Source organism: Hordeum vulgare, chromosome 1H (genome assembly GCF_904849725.1).
Source record: "Hordeum vulgare subsp. vulgare chromosome 1H, MorexV3_pseudomolecules_assembly, whole genome shotgun sequence".
Taxonomy (NCBI): domain Eukaryota; kingdom Viridiplantae; phylum Streptophyta; class Magnoliopsida; order Poales; family Poaceae; genus Hordeum; species Hordeum vulgare.
The window spans coordinates 405,783,112-405,798,774 of record NC_058518.1 but is presented as its reverse complement, the minus strand read 5'-3'; the positions used below and the strand labels follow the sequence as shown (position 1 = coordinate 405,798,774).

The 15,663-nt window shown below is 49.1% G+C and overlaps 1 protein-coding gene across 1 annotated transcript; it reads right to left on the bottom strand.

The window, feature by feature from the left end:
- Window positions 1–3,716: 3,716 nt before the first annotated feature.
- LOC123440712 (probable protein phosphatase 2C 48) lies at window positions 3,717–7,247 on the bottom strand. The gene is made up of 4 exons (XM_045117266.1): window positions 6,521–7,247; window positions 4,749–5,166; window positions 4,409–4,632; window positions 3,717–4,290 (listed from the first exon to the last, which is right to left on the bottom strand). The coding sequence occupies exons 1-4, from the start codon at window positions 6,719–6,721 to the stop codon at window positions 4,111–4,113; spliced, it is 1,023 nt and encodes a 340-aa protein (XP_044973201.1). The 5' UTR covers window positions 6,722–7,247; the 3' UTR covers window positions 3,717–4,110.
- Window positions 7,248–15,663: the final 8,416 nt, after the last annotated feature.

Here is a 15,663-nt window from a genome sequence, read left to right as displayed (position 1 = left end):
AAGGTGCTGAACCCTTGAGCTGGAGCCCGGGATTGGCTTATATAGAGCATGCCACGACTGGTCGAGCTTCATTACAAGGTGAGTTAATGCTAATAAATAAGGGAGTTACTAGAAACGAAAGCTATTACACGCGGCGTTACTGGTAACGTGGGTCTTCACTGCACTTCGTGTGCTGGATTAAGTCCTTAGCCATTGCAGCCTCTTCGGCGCCATCGCCTTGCTGTGGCCCGAGTGCCAGGATGCATCCGACTAAGACAAGGCGATCTGAGTGACTCCAGATAGGACGAGTGATGGTATGTTGTATCGAGTGAGGTCGAGACCTGGCGCAGGTGGTGATCGATGGCGGTTGGCGGTGTGTTGGCGGCAGGGAGCGCCGGTGAGGACTTAGGGGTGATGACAGGAGCTGCATGCCGAGCGCTCATGACTCTCCCTCGTGGTTGCGTGGGGAGGCGCTTGGGGTGCTCTTGTGGTGGCCGGTGGTTGATATGTTCCAGATTTGGCCATGAGCGCCTCGGGCAGCGTGAGGCTAACCTCCGGCAGCAGTTTACGGCCTAGGATGGGGCTCCCCTCAAGTGGCTTCCTTGGTTGGCATGGTTGGGGTATCCCGGTGCTCCGGTTGGTGGGCTAGAGGTGGCTCGGGGGTGCTCCGGCAGCGGGTGTCGATGCGGCATGGCGTTTGGTGCTCGACGGTTGGGAGAGGGTGGGGGCGACCACTTTCCTTCTCCTAGGTACGGGACGATAGTGGCTATGGTCTCGGGTCTGTGCTCGGGTGGACCGGATTTGGGACCGAGGCGAATCAGAGTTCTTGCTCTGAGTAGGTCAGGTGGTGTTTAGTCCTGGTTGTGCTCACATGTGATGTTCTTCATCACCTTGTGGGTGTGGTCATCATCGTTGGTGGTCGTGATTCCAAGGCGGTGGTGAGCGGAACGTCGTTAGTGTCCACGAACATGGCGTTGTGTGTGCTAGCTTGGGCGAGGGCTCGAGGCTGGCTTTCGGCGGTCGTCGACAGTCACAGGGTCGTGCCCCCCGCCCAATCAACCGGGATTGACTAGGATGCACGCGTGGGTGCCTCCTAATACGTCCCAAACGTATATATAATTTCTGCTTGTTCCATGATCTTTTGGATGACCTTGTTATATGTTTTGCTACACTTTTATATCATTTTACAGATATATGGACTAACCTACTAACTCAGTGCACCCACTGCCAGTTTCTGTGTGCTGATGTCTATTTTGCAGGGGCTTTTATCCAATTTTCCGAAGCCCGAAAAAATCCAGAAAAAATATAAAAAAATCAGCTAAACAGAAGCTTCCGGATTACCGAAGATGGGCCAGAGGGGAGCTAGGGGCCTCCCAGGCGACCTGTTGGCGCGGCCAGGCCCTAGGCCATGCCAAGAGGCCGCCTGGGTGGGTCCCACCTCCTCCAGTGCCCTCCTTTGGCCTATATTTAGAGTCCCGAGAGGAAACCCTTCCACAACTTCTGGAATCGCGAATTTATCCATCGTTCCGCCGCTTAAGCGCTTGTGAGATCGGAAGCGTCAGGAGACCTCTTACCGGCACCCTGCCGGCGGGAGGATTGACCTCCGGGAGCTTCTCTACCGCCATCGGCACTTCCTGGACGTGCCGTGAGTAGTCCTCCTGGACCATGAGTCCATGACCAGTAGCTATGTGATGTCTTCTCTCCAATCTTGTGCTTCAATGGTTAGTCCTTGTGAGTTCCCCTACATGATCAAGGCATCTATGTAATTCTCTTGCTATTGCTATGCTCGGTTTGTTGGGATCCGATGGATTATGAGATTATGTTCAGATTTTTATGAGTTATATATTTGATTATCATTTTATATTATGTTCCTTAGTGATTCATGCATGTTCTCCGTTGCTATTTATTGCTTTGGCCGAGTAGTAGACTGTAACTCCAAGAGGGAGCGTTATGCATGATTGCGGGTTCATGCCCCTCGATGTCTACCTTCAGTGGCAGAAACATGAGAATAGGGGATGTGCTTGTTTCCACCAGGGAGAAAACAACGGTGCTTGTGAGCACGGTTACAAGGATTGTTTACCTTACGCATAATTCGTTAATGCAGTTGTCCGTTGCTTTGAGTTTACACTTTGGGTGGGGCTCGCAACTTAATACTGGCGAGATGTTCTGGATAGATATCTCAAGGTGGATGATTAGTAAGTAGGTGTTGATGAATAAACGGTCTACTTGTCTTGGCGTACTGCCCATTACTATTGAACCTCTAACTATCAAGTAGCATAATTAGCATTGCGGTGCGATCATAATTCCGTCAATTGCCCAACTGTGATTTGTTTACCCAAGCATAGTTGTTTATCGTCTTTTGGGAGAGAGACATCACTAGTGAACATCATGTGAGTCCGGTCCATATCACCATCATTGTTTACACCCCCATCATTTACCGCTTTCATTTACTTTTCCGTTGCAATCACTACTACTTTCCCGCTTGTGTCTTGATCCTTTGCAAACTACAAGGCCGGAGAGATTGAAAAACTCTATGTACTCGTTGTGTGTGCAGGTCCACATCTTCTGCTAGCGCCTAGGAGTCCTCGTGGTTCGATAAACCTTACAGTCTCCGTGTAAGGGAAATTTGTTGCTGACTACATCTCCACCTTCCACTTGGGGTAACCAACTAGGGGCGAGAAGCATATCCATCAACTCGTCATCACCTCCTACGATGGAGGTGCCTACCCAGACTCGGTGGCTGATGTCGGGTTAGGAGTAGTTGGTGTGCCCCTACCCCTCCTATCGTGGTTGATTGCGCTACAAAGTGAGCGGCGTTCGAGATCTGGCAATAGGGATGCCGGGGCAGCGGCCCCGGATGGATGTCCGCATGGTTTGCTCGTCGACGGGCACCATTGCGGCGATGGTGGCTTTCCTATTGGTTGTGTGGGCAACATGAGGTGTAGCGATGGGTGGCCCGGGCATGTCCTCTATCCCCATATGGTCGGTGTCCAGATTCGGCTCTGGGGACCAGACCTCATCGCTCTCGTCCTAGCAACCTCGTGACAGCACGGGGCGGTCGGCGTCGGCGGGACCTTTCCTTTCCTCGGCTGCAGGACCTCGCGCAGGCGGTGATCGAAGACGATTAGCGATGTGTTGGTGGCAGGGCACGCCAGTGACGACTCAGGGGGCGACGACACGAGCTGCATGCCGAGCGCTCACAAATCTCCCTCGTGGCATGCCCTCTATCCCCATAGGGGCGTTGTCGGCTCTGGGGACCTGACCTCATCGCTCTCGTCCTAGCATCCTCGTGAAGGTACGGGTGGGCTGCCGAGCAAAAGCTCCGCGCTTTCGCGGCGATGACGACGATGTCCGTCGGTGTCGCAATCTTCGTGAAGACGTCGTCCTTGTTCTTCTCTCCGTGTGAGGGCTCTGGGTGGAAACCTTTGTTCGTTGTGGACTCGACAACGGCGACACTCGTGTCGTTTTCCCCTTGGAGTTGTCGTGAAGCTTAGGTGTACTAGTTCATAGCGTGGGGTGTGATCATTGCTTCATATGTATAGTGTTGATAGTGTAGGCGTCTACGATTCTGCGTGATCCGTGTTTGCTGGAATCATCTGTGTAAGAGGACGACCTCATCATTTTCTATCGTTCGACCATGTATTTTACATGGTTGTTGCTTTATTTATAAAGCAAGATGAAAGCATGTTTGGAGAAACAGAGGACGTGCTACTATCATGGCCATATGGTTATTGATGTACACGAACAATTGTGACGTTTTCCTATCATGTCAAGATGGATCAGTCATACATTTCGGCGATGAGAGCCACACAAGACAAAAACAGGGACAAAAAGCGTCTTGTTTCTTCTGCCATTTGCTAGTGGCTGTCGTTGATCCTCATACATTTTGGCGAGCGGCGTGTGAAATCCGTAGAAATTTTGGGTGATCCACCAGCAGCAGTTGAACCCACCGCCCCGGTCACTCGTGCAGCGTCCCAATCATGACGCGAACTGAACCTTCCAGTCCGAAACGAGTCTCGGACGGCGACGTCGCGCGCTGATCGATCTACTACGCACCAGCAAGTGGATGGGTTTGCTTTTTTCCTTTTCCCCCATGACGGCAACGCAATCGCAGTCCCGGGGGCAGCTTGCTCAGGACGCCGGCGAGTGGAAGAAGAGGCAGACCGCCGAGCAGTCGTCGACGGCGATGCCCCGCCGCTTGCGCCTCCACCCGCGGACGGCGCACTCGACGAGGCGTTTCGCCGCCTTCTCCCTGTCCGGCGTCGCGGCCACGATCCGCACCGCCTCCTCGTTGGAGAGCACGTCCCAGACCTGCCGAAAATGTTTGCCATGCAATGCATCATCAGTCTGCCGTACCGAAAATAGGTAGAAATGTAATTGTGCTGTGCCAACGGAAATGGAGGAGGATGAGGCTTGGCCACTTAATTACCCCGTCGGTGGCCAGGATGACGAACTGGTCCCGGGCGGTGACCCTCCTCTGCGTCACCTCCGGCGCCGAGATGACGCCGCAGTCCTTGACGCAGTAGTCGCCGAACGCACGCGACATGGCCAGCCCCGGCGCCTCCCTGTCCGGCAGCCACACCCGGTGCACGCCGGGCTCGTCGCCGAGGCAGTGCACGCGGCCCTTGCACTGCATGATGCGCGCCTTCTCCTCTGCAAACCAGATTTGACCGTGGGTCAGCAATGGCCGTCTCAAGAATGGCCCAAACAAGAGCACGCATAACGCATGCATGCACTGTCCGTCTTCTCGTCTCGTCGCAACGACTTACGGGGCAAGTCGGGCTTGAAGTCGACGGTGAGCTGGACGGCGGTGACGTCTCCGTCGTCGGACGTGGTCGCAAGGACGGCACGCGAGTCGCCGACGTTCGCGATCACCATCAGCTCGCCCTGCTTGACGATGGACAGAGCCGTGCAGCCGCTGTTGACGGCGTCGAGGCGCCGGCTTCGGCGGAGCTCCTCGTCCACGGCGGCGGCGGCGGCCAGGTAGGACTGCTTCAAGAGGTCGAACTGGCAGTCGCTGAGCTTCTTCTCGCCGTCGATGAGCGACGTCAGCGCCACGGCCTCCTGCCAGCGGCACAGGAGCGACTGCGGCAGCGACTCCCGGACGGCCTTGGCGACGTAGTGGCCCCACTGCCCGTGCCCGTCGAAGACGCCGCAGAAGATGGTGTCGTCCTGGCACCCGTATCCCTGGATAAAGAAGACAACACACACGCAAACAGAGCCATGAGAAGCTGAGAACAAACACAAAGATGGATTATCTTTTTTAGCAATAATATCAGAAATTTCATCAGAACATGAGTGGTGGCAAAATTCAAGTGCTTGAGAAATGCATCGTGTGGTTTTCAGTTTTTGTTATTGTTACTGCACAAAATCACAAATAATTGTTTGCCTGTTTTTCAATTCCTTTTGAGGCAAATCTGTCTTTCATTTCTTTTGTGACATCATATGTGCAATTCATCCTTCATTTACTGTGCATGACAAATGAAAATCCAAGGTCTGGGCGTGCCGTGATAAGATATTATCTTTTGCGGGGGGAGTGACATGATAAAATTGACAAGCAACTGAACCAGCCGGCCCTTTTGCGCTGGTAGGTCATCGCTGTCTTTGCTCAACTCAATAGTCAGATTAGCTCGTGTTTCTAATCTAGTGCAGTTTAAGGGAGTGTCTATTTCTAAGTCGATTGACGTATTTCAAACCCGATAACTAACTGTCCGTTTTTAAGCCAACAAAATTTGGTCTCTCACATATTTCGTGAATTTATGAATTACTCCATAAAGATTTTAGCCTGATTTTTTTGTAGCAAATCTTATCCTCCTATGAAGATGTCGGAAACAACATTTTGACGCAATTCACGTTTTCCCCCAACCCCATCACAATCAGTAAGTTTGAAGCGTTTAACTAACCAAAAGTTGCTTTGGATTCAGATACCAAGAAACCGAACACCTTTTCGCTCCAGCAAATCAAGACACGTACCGGCCCTTTTTTGGAAGATCCTACTACAGAATGAAACGCCTAGAGGCAAAAGGCAAGCACGGTATCCAACAAACTTGTGAGCAACCTGATCCAGGTTCGTCTCAAGAGGCAGCACGTAATCTGGTGAATGGCCTAACAGTAGTTTGGCTGCACCGAATACCAGAAAAGAGAAACTGAACCATCTCACAGAAATATCAGAAAAAGGGTTAGGTGAACAACGGAGAGAGATGGGATCCAATATTTTATTTAGTGCACTGCACACGCGGGCACACAAAACAATTTGATTTCTTCTGTGGTCAGAAATGAGAAGAAGAGGCCAGCGACTAGTCCCATGTCCCAACGCTGTACCCTCACAATTTTCTGTGGAACAGAGACCATGTCACCAGCGCATCCTGGCCACGATTCAAACCTCCCTAGTCCAAGTTTTATGTTTGGAGAACGTGGGAATTAAATTGTTCCATCGATAATAGGAGTAGCACGTATGTGGTAACAATCAGCGTAGAAATTTGTTCACGTGCATGACAGAGCAAGCGGGGAAGAAGCAGAGAGCAGCGGCCGGCAAACTCACCTCCCAGACGATGGAGGTGTCCTGGTTGGTGCCCTTCTCGCCGCGGCGGGAGCACACGGCGGCGAAGGTCTCGGAGCCCTCGCCCCACAGCGTCCCCGACGACCGCAGCACCGTCCCGTGCCCCTCCTCCGCCTCCTTCCTCTCCTTTCCCAGAGACATGGAACGGGCCAGGCCCTGCAGCATCGACGAGATCTGCCGCATTCTCGCCGCCGCCCAAGAACAAGATCGGTTGATTCTGCGTACGGGGATCAAGAGCTTCTTCTTCTCCCTTGCTGGCTTGCTCCCTTAGTTTCTCGGTGCTCGGCACTGGTGGCGCTGACGGGCAAGAAGAGAGCAGAGGCAGGACATGCCTATGGACGACAGGCCGGACCAGCAGCACGGCTTCTTTGATGTCCCGATCGGCCTTTCCTCCTGGATCTTTCTTTTGCTTTGGATTGAAGAGACGAGCTTGGACTGGATATATGGATAGGATCGGATCGACTTCACCAAGGAAGAAGAAGGAATAGCAAGCAAGGATTGCTGGAGGAAGGAAGAGGAGGCGCGAATTGTGGTGGGGGTGAAGTGAAAGCTTGGGTGGGAGCTTATAAAGGGGAGGGGAGGGAGAGCCGTGGGTGCAGGGGAAGCTCATACACACACCATGCAGATGCAGGCCCGAAGCCGAGGCAGCCGCACGGTGTGTCCGCCCGTCGCTTGCACAGCAACGGAGCAACACAGCACGGCGATGCGTGTCTTTCAGCTGGGAACGGGCACCAGCCTTTTGGTCGATGTGGATAAGCTGTGTGTGCCCCGCTCTGGAATGCGTACAGGCCGACATCGACGGTTATGATGCAAAGCAATGGCGTGTGCGAGGCCAATAAAAACGGATGGGGTGTAAGTTATGTTATGAATGGGTCTTGCTCAACTTTTGTCTCGAACAAGCGCCTTTGCTCGCTACGCTAAATATCTTTGGGACGATCTACGTAATAAAGGTGTATGACGCCGTATCAATTACATATGGATTTGGTTTGTATGCCTTGATATCCGATCTCATTAACGCTGTGGAATCGTAAAATATTCCTAGTTAGATCATGTCTCTCTTCGGAGTATATTTCTTCCTCGATGTGTATACAATATTTCTCTTTTTGTATGGCCTATACGCGTATCGCTGTGATACTTTTATGGCTAGTTTTTATTAGAGTAAAGACTGCTTCTTAACCCCATGATTCATGTTGGTGACATAATTTACCATATTTTGAGAAAATCCTTACCTTATACCCCCATTTTTCACCTTTGTGTCATGCGTAGTAGGAGGTTTCTATTCTCTACTGAGTTCAATTTCGTTTATTTACATGTGCCCTTGTTTTTCGATGGGTTTGTCTCGGTCCGGAGAAGTGGGTCCTACCTGGCAGGACGAGAGAAGGAAATCAGAAAATATATTGCAAAACCAGGGACAAACCGAAGACCTCTTCTTCTGGCCAACTCGCCTACCTGGTCTACAGTGCGTTCATGTCCTGTTCTTAAAAAAACATGCATTGGGATGTACTCCTTCCGTTTCAAAATATAAGACTTTCTAGGTATTTCACTAAAAGACTACATACGGAGCAAAATGAACGAATCTATACTTTAAAATATGTCTATTTACATCCCTATATAGTTTATAGTACAATCTCTAAAAGGTCTTATATTTAGGAACGGAGAGAGTATATTATGTTGGGACAGCTCTGTCTCCCACAGCTGGACGGAGGTAGAAGAAAAGAGGAGCACGGAAGGAAAGGAGAAGGATACACTGGAGTTTTACCCGGCCGCACACACAACCCCGTTTATCTATTCTAAAGCATCAACTCTTCTCACATACAAACACACTCGTGCGTGTGGCTTTGTAGTTCCACAACATCCCAGCCCCCAAGTTTGCATGCGCAGGTACGCGCGAACCGCCCGGCCACGCCTACGACGCGCTCTACGCGCATGACGCGGCCGGCCGCTGCTAACAGCCCAACTACACCGTAACTAACACATGCATGCACTCCCGTCTAGCTAGCTCACACGATACATGCATACGCACACACGCACGCCACATACGCACACTCTATTGTCGTGGCCCAGTCTGCGGACCCGACCCGACGCACCAATGTCGGTCGCACCGTCATGGACCCGACCCGACGCATCGACGCCGGTCGCACCGTGCTCCGTCACGACTTATTTCCAACAATCCCCCCCTAAGTCGTGACCTAGAGGAGCGCCGGCCCGACGTTGTCGTCGACCGATGCGACAAGCGCGTGCTCCGCCGCCTCCGCCTGACGTGGCTTCGGGCACTCCCGCCGGAAGTGTCCACGCTGGCCACAGTTGTAGCACCGCCCACGGCCTCCTCATCGCTTTGTTGCGCCGCCCGACGTCGTGTTGCCCGCGCCGTCGTCATCGTGGTCGAAGCCGCCGCCATGCTGACGTCGCCTTGCCGCCCATTGAGCCGCCGTGAGTAGGAGTTGGTCACCGCCACGTCCGCCGTTGTCCTGAGTGCGCCGCTTCGTCCGCTCCTCGAATGCCTTCAGCCGGCCGAGCGCCTCCTCGAACGGCATCTTGTCGACATCGCAGAACTGCTCAATTCCGGCCACCGCCACAAACAGCCGGTCTGGCACGGTGACGAGCAGTTTCTTCACCATTTCCACGTCGTAGAGCGTCGCTCCGAGGGCCGCGTACCTTACCGCCATGCCGCTGATCCTCCTGACGTATGCGTCTAGCTCGTCGCCGTCCTTCATGCGTAGGCGATCAAACTCGCCGCGGAGGGTGGAGAGCCGCGCCGCCCTCACCCGGTCCGCACCGACGAACCGCGTCTTCAGGCTCGCCCACAACTCCGCCGCCGTCTTCTTCGACGACACCTGCAGCAGGATGTCTTCGGAGAGCGCTCCGAGGAGGTATGCCCTCGCCGGCTTGTCCTTCTTCGCGATGACCGCCGCCGCCGAGTCTGTTGGAAATATGCCCTAGAGGCAATAATAATTAGTTATTATTATACTTCTTTGTTCATGATAATCGTTTATTATCCATGCTATAATTGTATTGATTGGAAACACAATACTTGTGTGGATACATAGAAAAAACACTGTCCCTAGTAAGCCTCTAGTTGACTAGCTCGTTGATCAAAGATGGTCAAGGTTTCCTGGCCATAGGCAAGTGTTGTTACTTGATAACGGGATCAAACCATTAGGATAATCATGTGATGGACTAGACCCAAACTAATAGATGTAGCATGTTGATCGTGTCATTTTGTTGCTACTGTTTTCTGCGTGTCAAGTATTTGTTCCTATGACCATGAGATCATATAACTCACTGACACCGGAGGAATGCTTTGTGTGTATCAAACGTCGCAACGTAACTGGGTGACTATAAAGATGCTCTACAGGTATCTCCGAAGGTGTTCGTTGAGTTAGTATGGATCAAGACTGGGATTTGTCACTCCGTATGACGGAGAGGTATCTCGGGGCCCACTCCATAATACAACATCACACACAAGCCTTGCAAGCAATGTGACTTAGTGTAAGTTGCGGGATCTTGTATTACGGAACGAGTAAAGAGACTTGCCGGTAAACGAGATTGAAATAGGTATGCGGATACTGACGATCGAATCTCGGGCAAGTAACATACCGAAGGACAAAGGGAATGACATACGGGATTATATGAATCCTTGGCACTGAGGTTCAACCGATAAGATCTTCGGAGAATATGTAGGATCCAATATGGGCATCCAGGTCCCGATATTGGATATTGACCGAGGAGTCACTCGGGTCATGTCTACATAGTTCTCGAACCCACAGGGTCTGCACACTTAAGGTTCGACGTTGTTTTATGCGTATTTGAGTTATATGGTTGGTTACCGAATGTTGTTCGGAGTCCAGGATGAGATCCAGGACATCACGAGGAGCTCCGGAATGATCCGGAGGTAAGATTGATATATAGGAAGTCATGTTTTGGTCATCAGAAAAGTTTCGGGCTCATCGGTAGTGTATGGGGAGTGCCGGGGACCATCGGGAGGGGTGTCACGCCCCAAGGGGTATCATGGGATATGGGAAGAGATAAACCAGCCCCTAGTGGGCTGGAATAAGTTCCCACTAAGGCCCATAAGGTTTAAGAAGGAAAAAACACAAGGTGGAAAGAGTTTCCAAGTGGGAAGGTGGAATCCTACTCCAAGTAGGATTGGAGTAGGACTCCTCCACCTCCAATTTCGGCCAAACCTTGAGGGTTTGAGGCTGCCTCTTCCCTCCCCCTCCCTCCTATATATACTGAGGTATTAGGGCTGATTTGAGACAACTTTTGCCATGGCAGCCCGACCACATACCTCCACGGTTTTTTCTCTAGATCGCGTTTCTACGGCGCTTGGGCGGAGCCCTGCTGAGATTAGATCACCACCAACCTCCGGAGCGCCGTCACGCTGCCAGAGAACTCATCTACCTCTCCTTCTCTCTTGCTGGATCAAGAAGGCCGAGATCATCATCGAGTTGTACGTGGGCTGAACGCGGAGGTGCCATCCGTTCGGCACTATATCGGAGCGGATCGTGGGACGGATCGCGGGACGGTTCGTGGGACGGTTCGTGGGGCGGATCGAGGGACATGAGGACGTTCCACTACATCAACCGCGTTTCTTAACACTTCTGTTGTGCGATCTACAAGGGTACGTAGATCGGAAATCCCCTCTCGTAGATGGACATCACCATGATAGGTCTTCGTGCGCGTAGGAAATTTTTTGTTTCCCATGCGATGTTCCCCAACAGTGGCATCATGAGCTAGGTTCATGCGTAGATGTCTTCTCGAGTAGAACACAAAAGTTTTTGTGGGCGGTGATGTGCATTTTGCTGCCCTCCTTAGTCTTTTCTTGATTCCGCGGTATTGTTGGATTGAAGCGGCTCGGACCGACATTACTCGTACGCTTACGAGAGACTGGTTTCATCGCTACGAGTAACTCCGTTGCGCAAAGATGACCGGCGAGTGTCGGTTTCTCCAACTTTAGTTGAATCGGATTTGACCGAGGAGGTCCTTGGATGAGGTTAAATAGCAATTCATATATCTCCGTTGTGGTGTTTGCGTAAGTAAGATGCGATCCTACTAGATACCCATGGTCACCACGTAAAACATGCAACAACAATTAGAGGACGTCTAACTTGTTTTTGCAGGGTATGTTTGTGATGTGATATGGCCAACAATGTGATGTGATATATTGGATGTATGAGATGATCATGTTGTAATAGTTAATATCGACTTGCACGTCGATGGTACGGCAACCGGCAGGAGCCATAGGGTTGTCTTTAAACTAACGTTTGTGCTTGCAGATGCGTTTACTATATTGCTAGGACGTAGCTTTAGTAGTAATAGCATGAGTAGCACGACAACCCCGATGGCGACACGTTGATGGAGATCATGATGATGGAGATCATGGTGTGACACCGGTGACAAGAAGATCGTGCCGGTGCTTTGGTGATGGAGATCAAGAAGCACATGATGATGGCCATATCATGTCACTGATGAATTGCATGTGATGTTAATCCTTTATGCACCTTATCTTGCTTAGAACGACGGTAGCATTATGAGGTGATCTCTCACTAAAATTTCAAGACGAAATTGTGTTCTCCCCGACAGTGCACCGTTGCGACAGTTCTTCGTTTTGAGACACCACGTGATGATCGGGTGTGATAGACTCAACGTTCACATACAACGGGTGCAAGACAGTTGCACACGCGGAACACTCGGGTTAAGCTTGACGAGCCTAGCATGTGCAGACATGGCCTCGGAACACATGAGACCAAAAGGTCGAGCATGAATCGTATAGTTGATATGATTAGCATAGAGATGCTTACCACTGAAACTATTCTCGACTCACGTGATGATCGGACTTGAGATAGTGGATTTGGATCATGTACCACTCAAATGACTAGAGAGATGTACTTTTTGAGTGGGAGTTCTTAAGTAATATGATTAATTGAACTAATTGTCATGAACATAGTCTAATGGTCTTTGCGAATTACGATGTAGCTTGCGCTCTAGCTCTACTGTTTTTATATGTTCCTAGAGAAAATTTAGTTGAAAGTTGATAGTAGCAAACTTTGCAGACTGAGTCTGTAAAGCCGAGGATTGTCCTCGTTGCTACACAGAAGGCTTATGTCCTTAATGCACCACTCGGTGTGCTGCACCTCAAGCGTCGTCTGTGGATGCTGTGAACATCCGACATACACGTTTCTGATGACTACACGATAGTTCAGTGCAAAATACTTAATGGCTTAGAAGCAAGGCGCCGAAGACGTTTTGAAACGTCACGGAACATAAGTGATGTTCTAAAGAGATGAAATTGTGATTTCATGCTTGTGCCCTTGTTAAGAGGTACGAGACCTCCGACAAGATTCTTTGTCCACAAAGTAAAGGAGAAAAGCTCAATCGTTGAGCGTGTGCTCAGATTGTGTGAGTACGAGAATCGCTTGAATCAAGTGGGAGTTAATCTTCCAGATGAGATAGTGATGATTCTCCAAAGTCACTGCCACCAAGCTGTGAGAGCTTCGTGATGAACTATAAACATATGGATAGATACAATGATCCTTGAGCGATTCGCGATGTTTGACACTGCGAAAGTAGAAATCAAGAAGGAGCATCAATAGTTGATGGTTAGTAAAACCACTAAGTTTCAAGAAAGGCAAGGTCTAGAAGGGATACTTCGTGAAACGGCAAAACAGTTGCTGCACTAATGAAGAGACCCAAGATTAAACCGGTGCTTTTGTAATGAGGGGAACAGTCACTGAGGCGGAGCAACTCTAGATACTTGGTAGATAAGAAGGCTGGCAAAAGTCGAAAGAAGTATATTTGATATACATGATGTTGATGTGTACTTTACTAGTACTCCTAGTAGCACGAGGGTATTGGATACCGGTTTGGTTGCTAAATAATTAGTAACACGAAATGAAAGCTACGGCATAAACGGAGACTAGCTAAAGGCGAGGGGACGATACGTGTTGGAAGTGTTTCCAAGGTTGATATGATCAAACGTCGCACGCTCCCTCTGCCATCGGGATTGGTGTTAAACCTAAATAATTGTTATTTGGTGCTTGCGTTAAGCATGAACATAATTGGATCGTGTTTATTGCAATACGATTATTCATTTAAAGAGAATAATGGTTACTCTATTTGCTTGAATAATCACCTTCAATGGTTTATTGAATCTCGATCGTAGTGTTACACATGTTCATGATATTGGTGCCAAAAGATGCGAGGTAATGATGATAGTACCACTTACTTGTGGCACTGCCGCTTGAGTCATGTTGGTATAAATTGCATGAAAAGGCTCCATGCTGATGGATCTTTATACTCACTTGATTTTGAATCACTAGTGACATGCAAATCATACCACATGAGCAAGGCCTTGTTTTCATTGAGATGAAACAAGATAGTAACTTGTTGGAAGTGATACATTTTGATGTATGCAGTCCAATGGGTGCTGAGGCACGCAGTGGATATCATTATGTTCTTACTTCAATGACGATTTGAGTAGATACAAGAGTATTTACTTAATGAATCACAAGTCTGAAATATTGAAAAGTTCAATTCTGTTTCGGAGTGAAGTTCGTCGTAACAAGAGGATAAACGGTCTACGATATGATCATAGAAATGAATATCTGAGTTACGAGTTTTGGTACGCAGTTAAGACAATGTGGAAATTGTTTCGCAGTTCATGCCACCTGGAACATCACATTGTGATGATGTGTCTGAACATCATAGCCACACACTATTTGGTATGGTGCATGCTATGATGTCTCTTATCGAATTACCACTATCGTTTATGGGTTATGCATTAGAGACAGCCGCATTCACTTTAAATAGGGCACCGCGTATTTCCGTTGAGATGACACAGTATAGACTGAGGTTTAGAGAAATCTAAACTGTCGTTTCTTGAAAGTTTGGGGCTTCGACACTTATGTGAAAAAAGTTTCAGTCTGATAAGCGCGAACCCAAAGCGGATAAATGCATCTTCATAAGATATCCAAAACAGTTGGATACATCTCCTATCTCAGATCCGGAAGCAAAGTGTTTGTTTCTAGAAACGGATCCTTTCTCGAGGAAAGGTTTCTCTCGAAAGAATTGAGTGGGAGGGTGGTAGAACTTGATGAGGTTACTGAACCATCACTTCAACCAGTGTGTAGCAGGGCGCAGGAAGTTGTTCCTGTGGCGCCTACACCAATTGAAGTGAAAGCTGATGATGGTGATCATCGAGCATCGGATCAAGTTACTACAAACCTCGTAGGTTGACAAGGCCGCGTACTACTGCAGAGTGGTACGGTAACCCTGTCTTGGAGGTCATGTTGTTGAGCAACAGTGAACCTACGAGTTATGGAGAAAGCAATGGTGGGCCCGGATTCCGACTAATGGCTGGAGGCCATGAAATCTGAGAGAGGATCCATGTATGAAAACAAAGTGTAGACTTTGGAAGAACTACTTGATGGTCATAGGACTATTGAGTAAAGATGGATCTTTAAAAGGAAGACAGACGATGATGGTGATAAGTCACTATTAAGGAAAGCTCGACTTGTCGCAAAGATGTTTCCGACAAGATCAAACAATTGACAATGATGAGACTTTCTCACTCGTAGCGATGCTGAAAGTCTGTTAGAATTATGTTAGTAGTTGCTGCATTATTTTTGAAATATTGCACATAGGATGTCAAAACATTGTTTCCTCGACGCTTTCCTTGAGCAAACATTGTATGTGATACAACCAGGAGGTTTTGTCGATTCTAAAGATACTAGCAAGTATGCAAGCTCCAGCGATCCTTCAATGGACTGGTGCAAGCATCTCGGAGTTGGAATATACACTTTGATGAGATGATCAAAGATTTTGGGTTTGTACAAGGTTTATGAGAAACTTCTATTTCCAAAGAAGTGAGTGGGAGCACTATAGAATTTCTGATAAGTATATGTGGTTGACATATTGTGGATCAGAAGTAATGTAGAATTTCTGTAAAGCATACAAGGTTGTTTGAAAGGAGTTTTCAAAGGAATACCTGGATTGCGCTACTTGAATGTTGAGCATCAAAGATCTATGAAGATAGATCGAAAGCGCTTAATATAAGTTTCAACAAGATGCATGCCTTGACAAGTATTTTGAAGGAGTTCAAAATAGATTAGCAAAGAAGGAGTTCT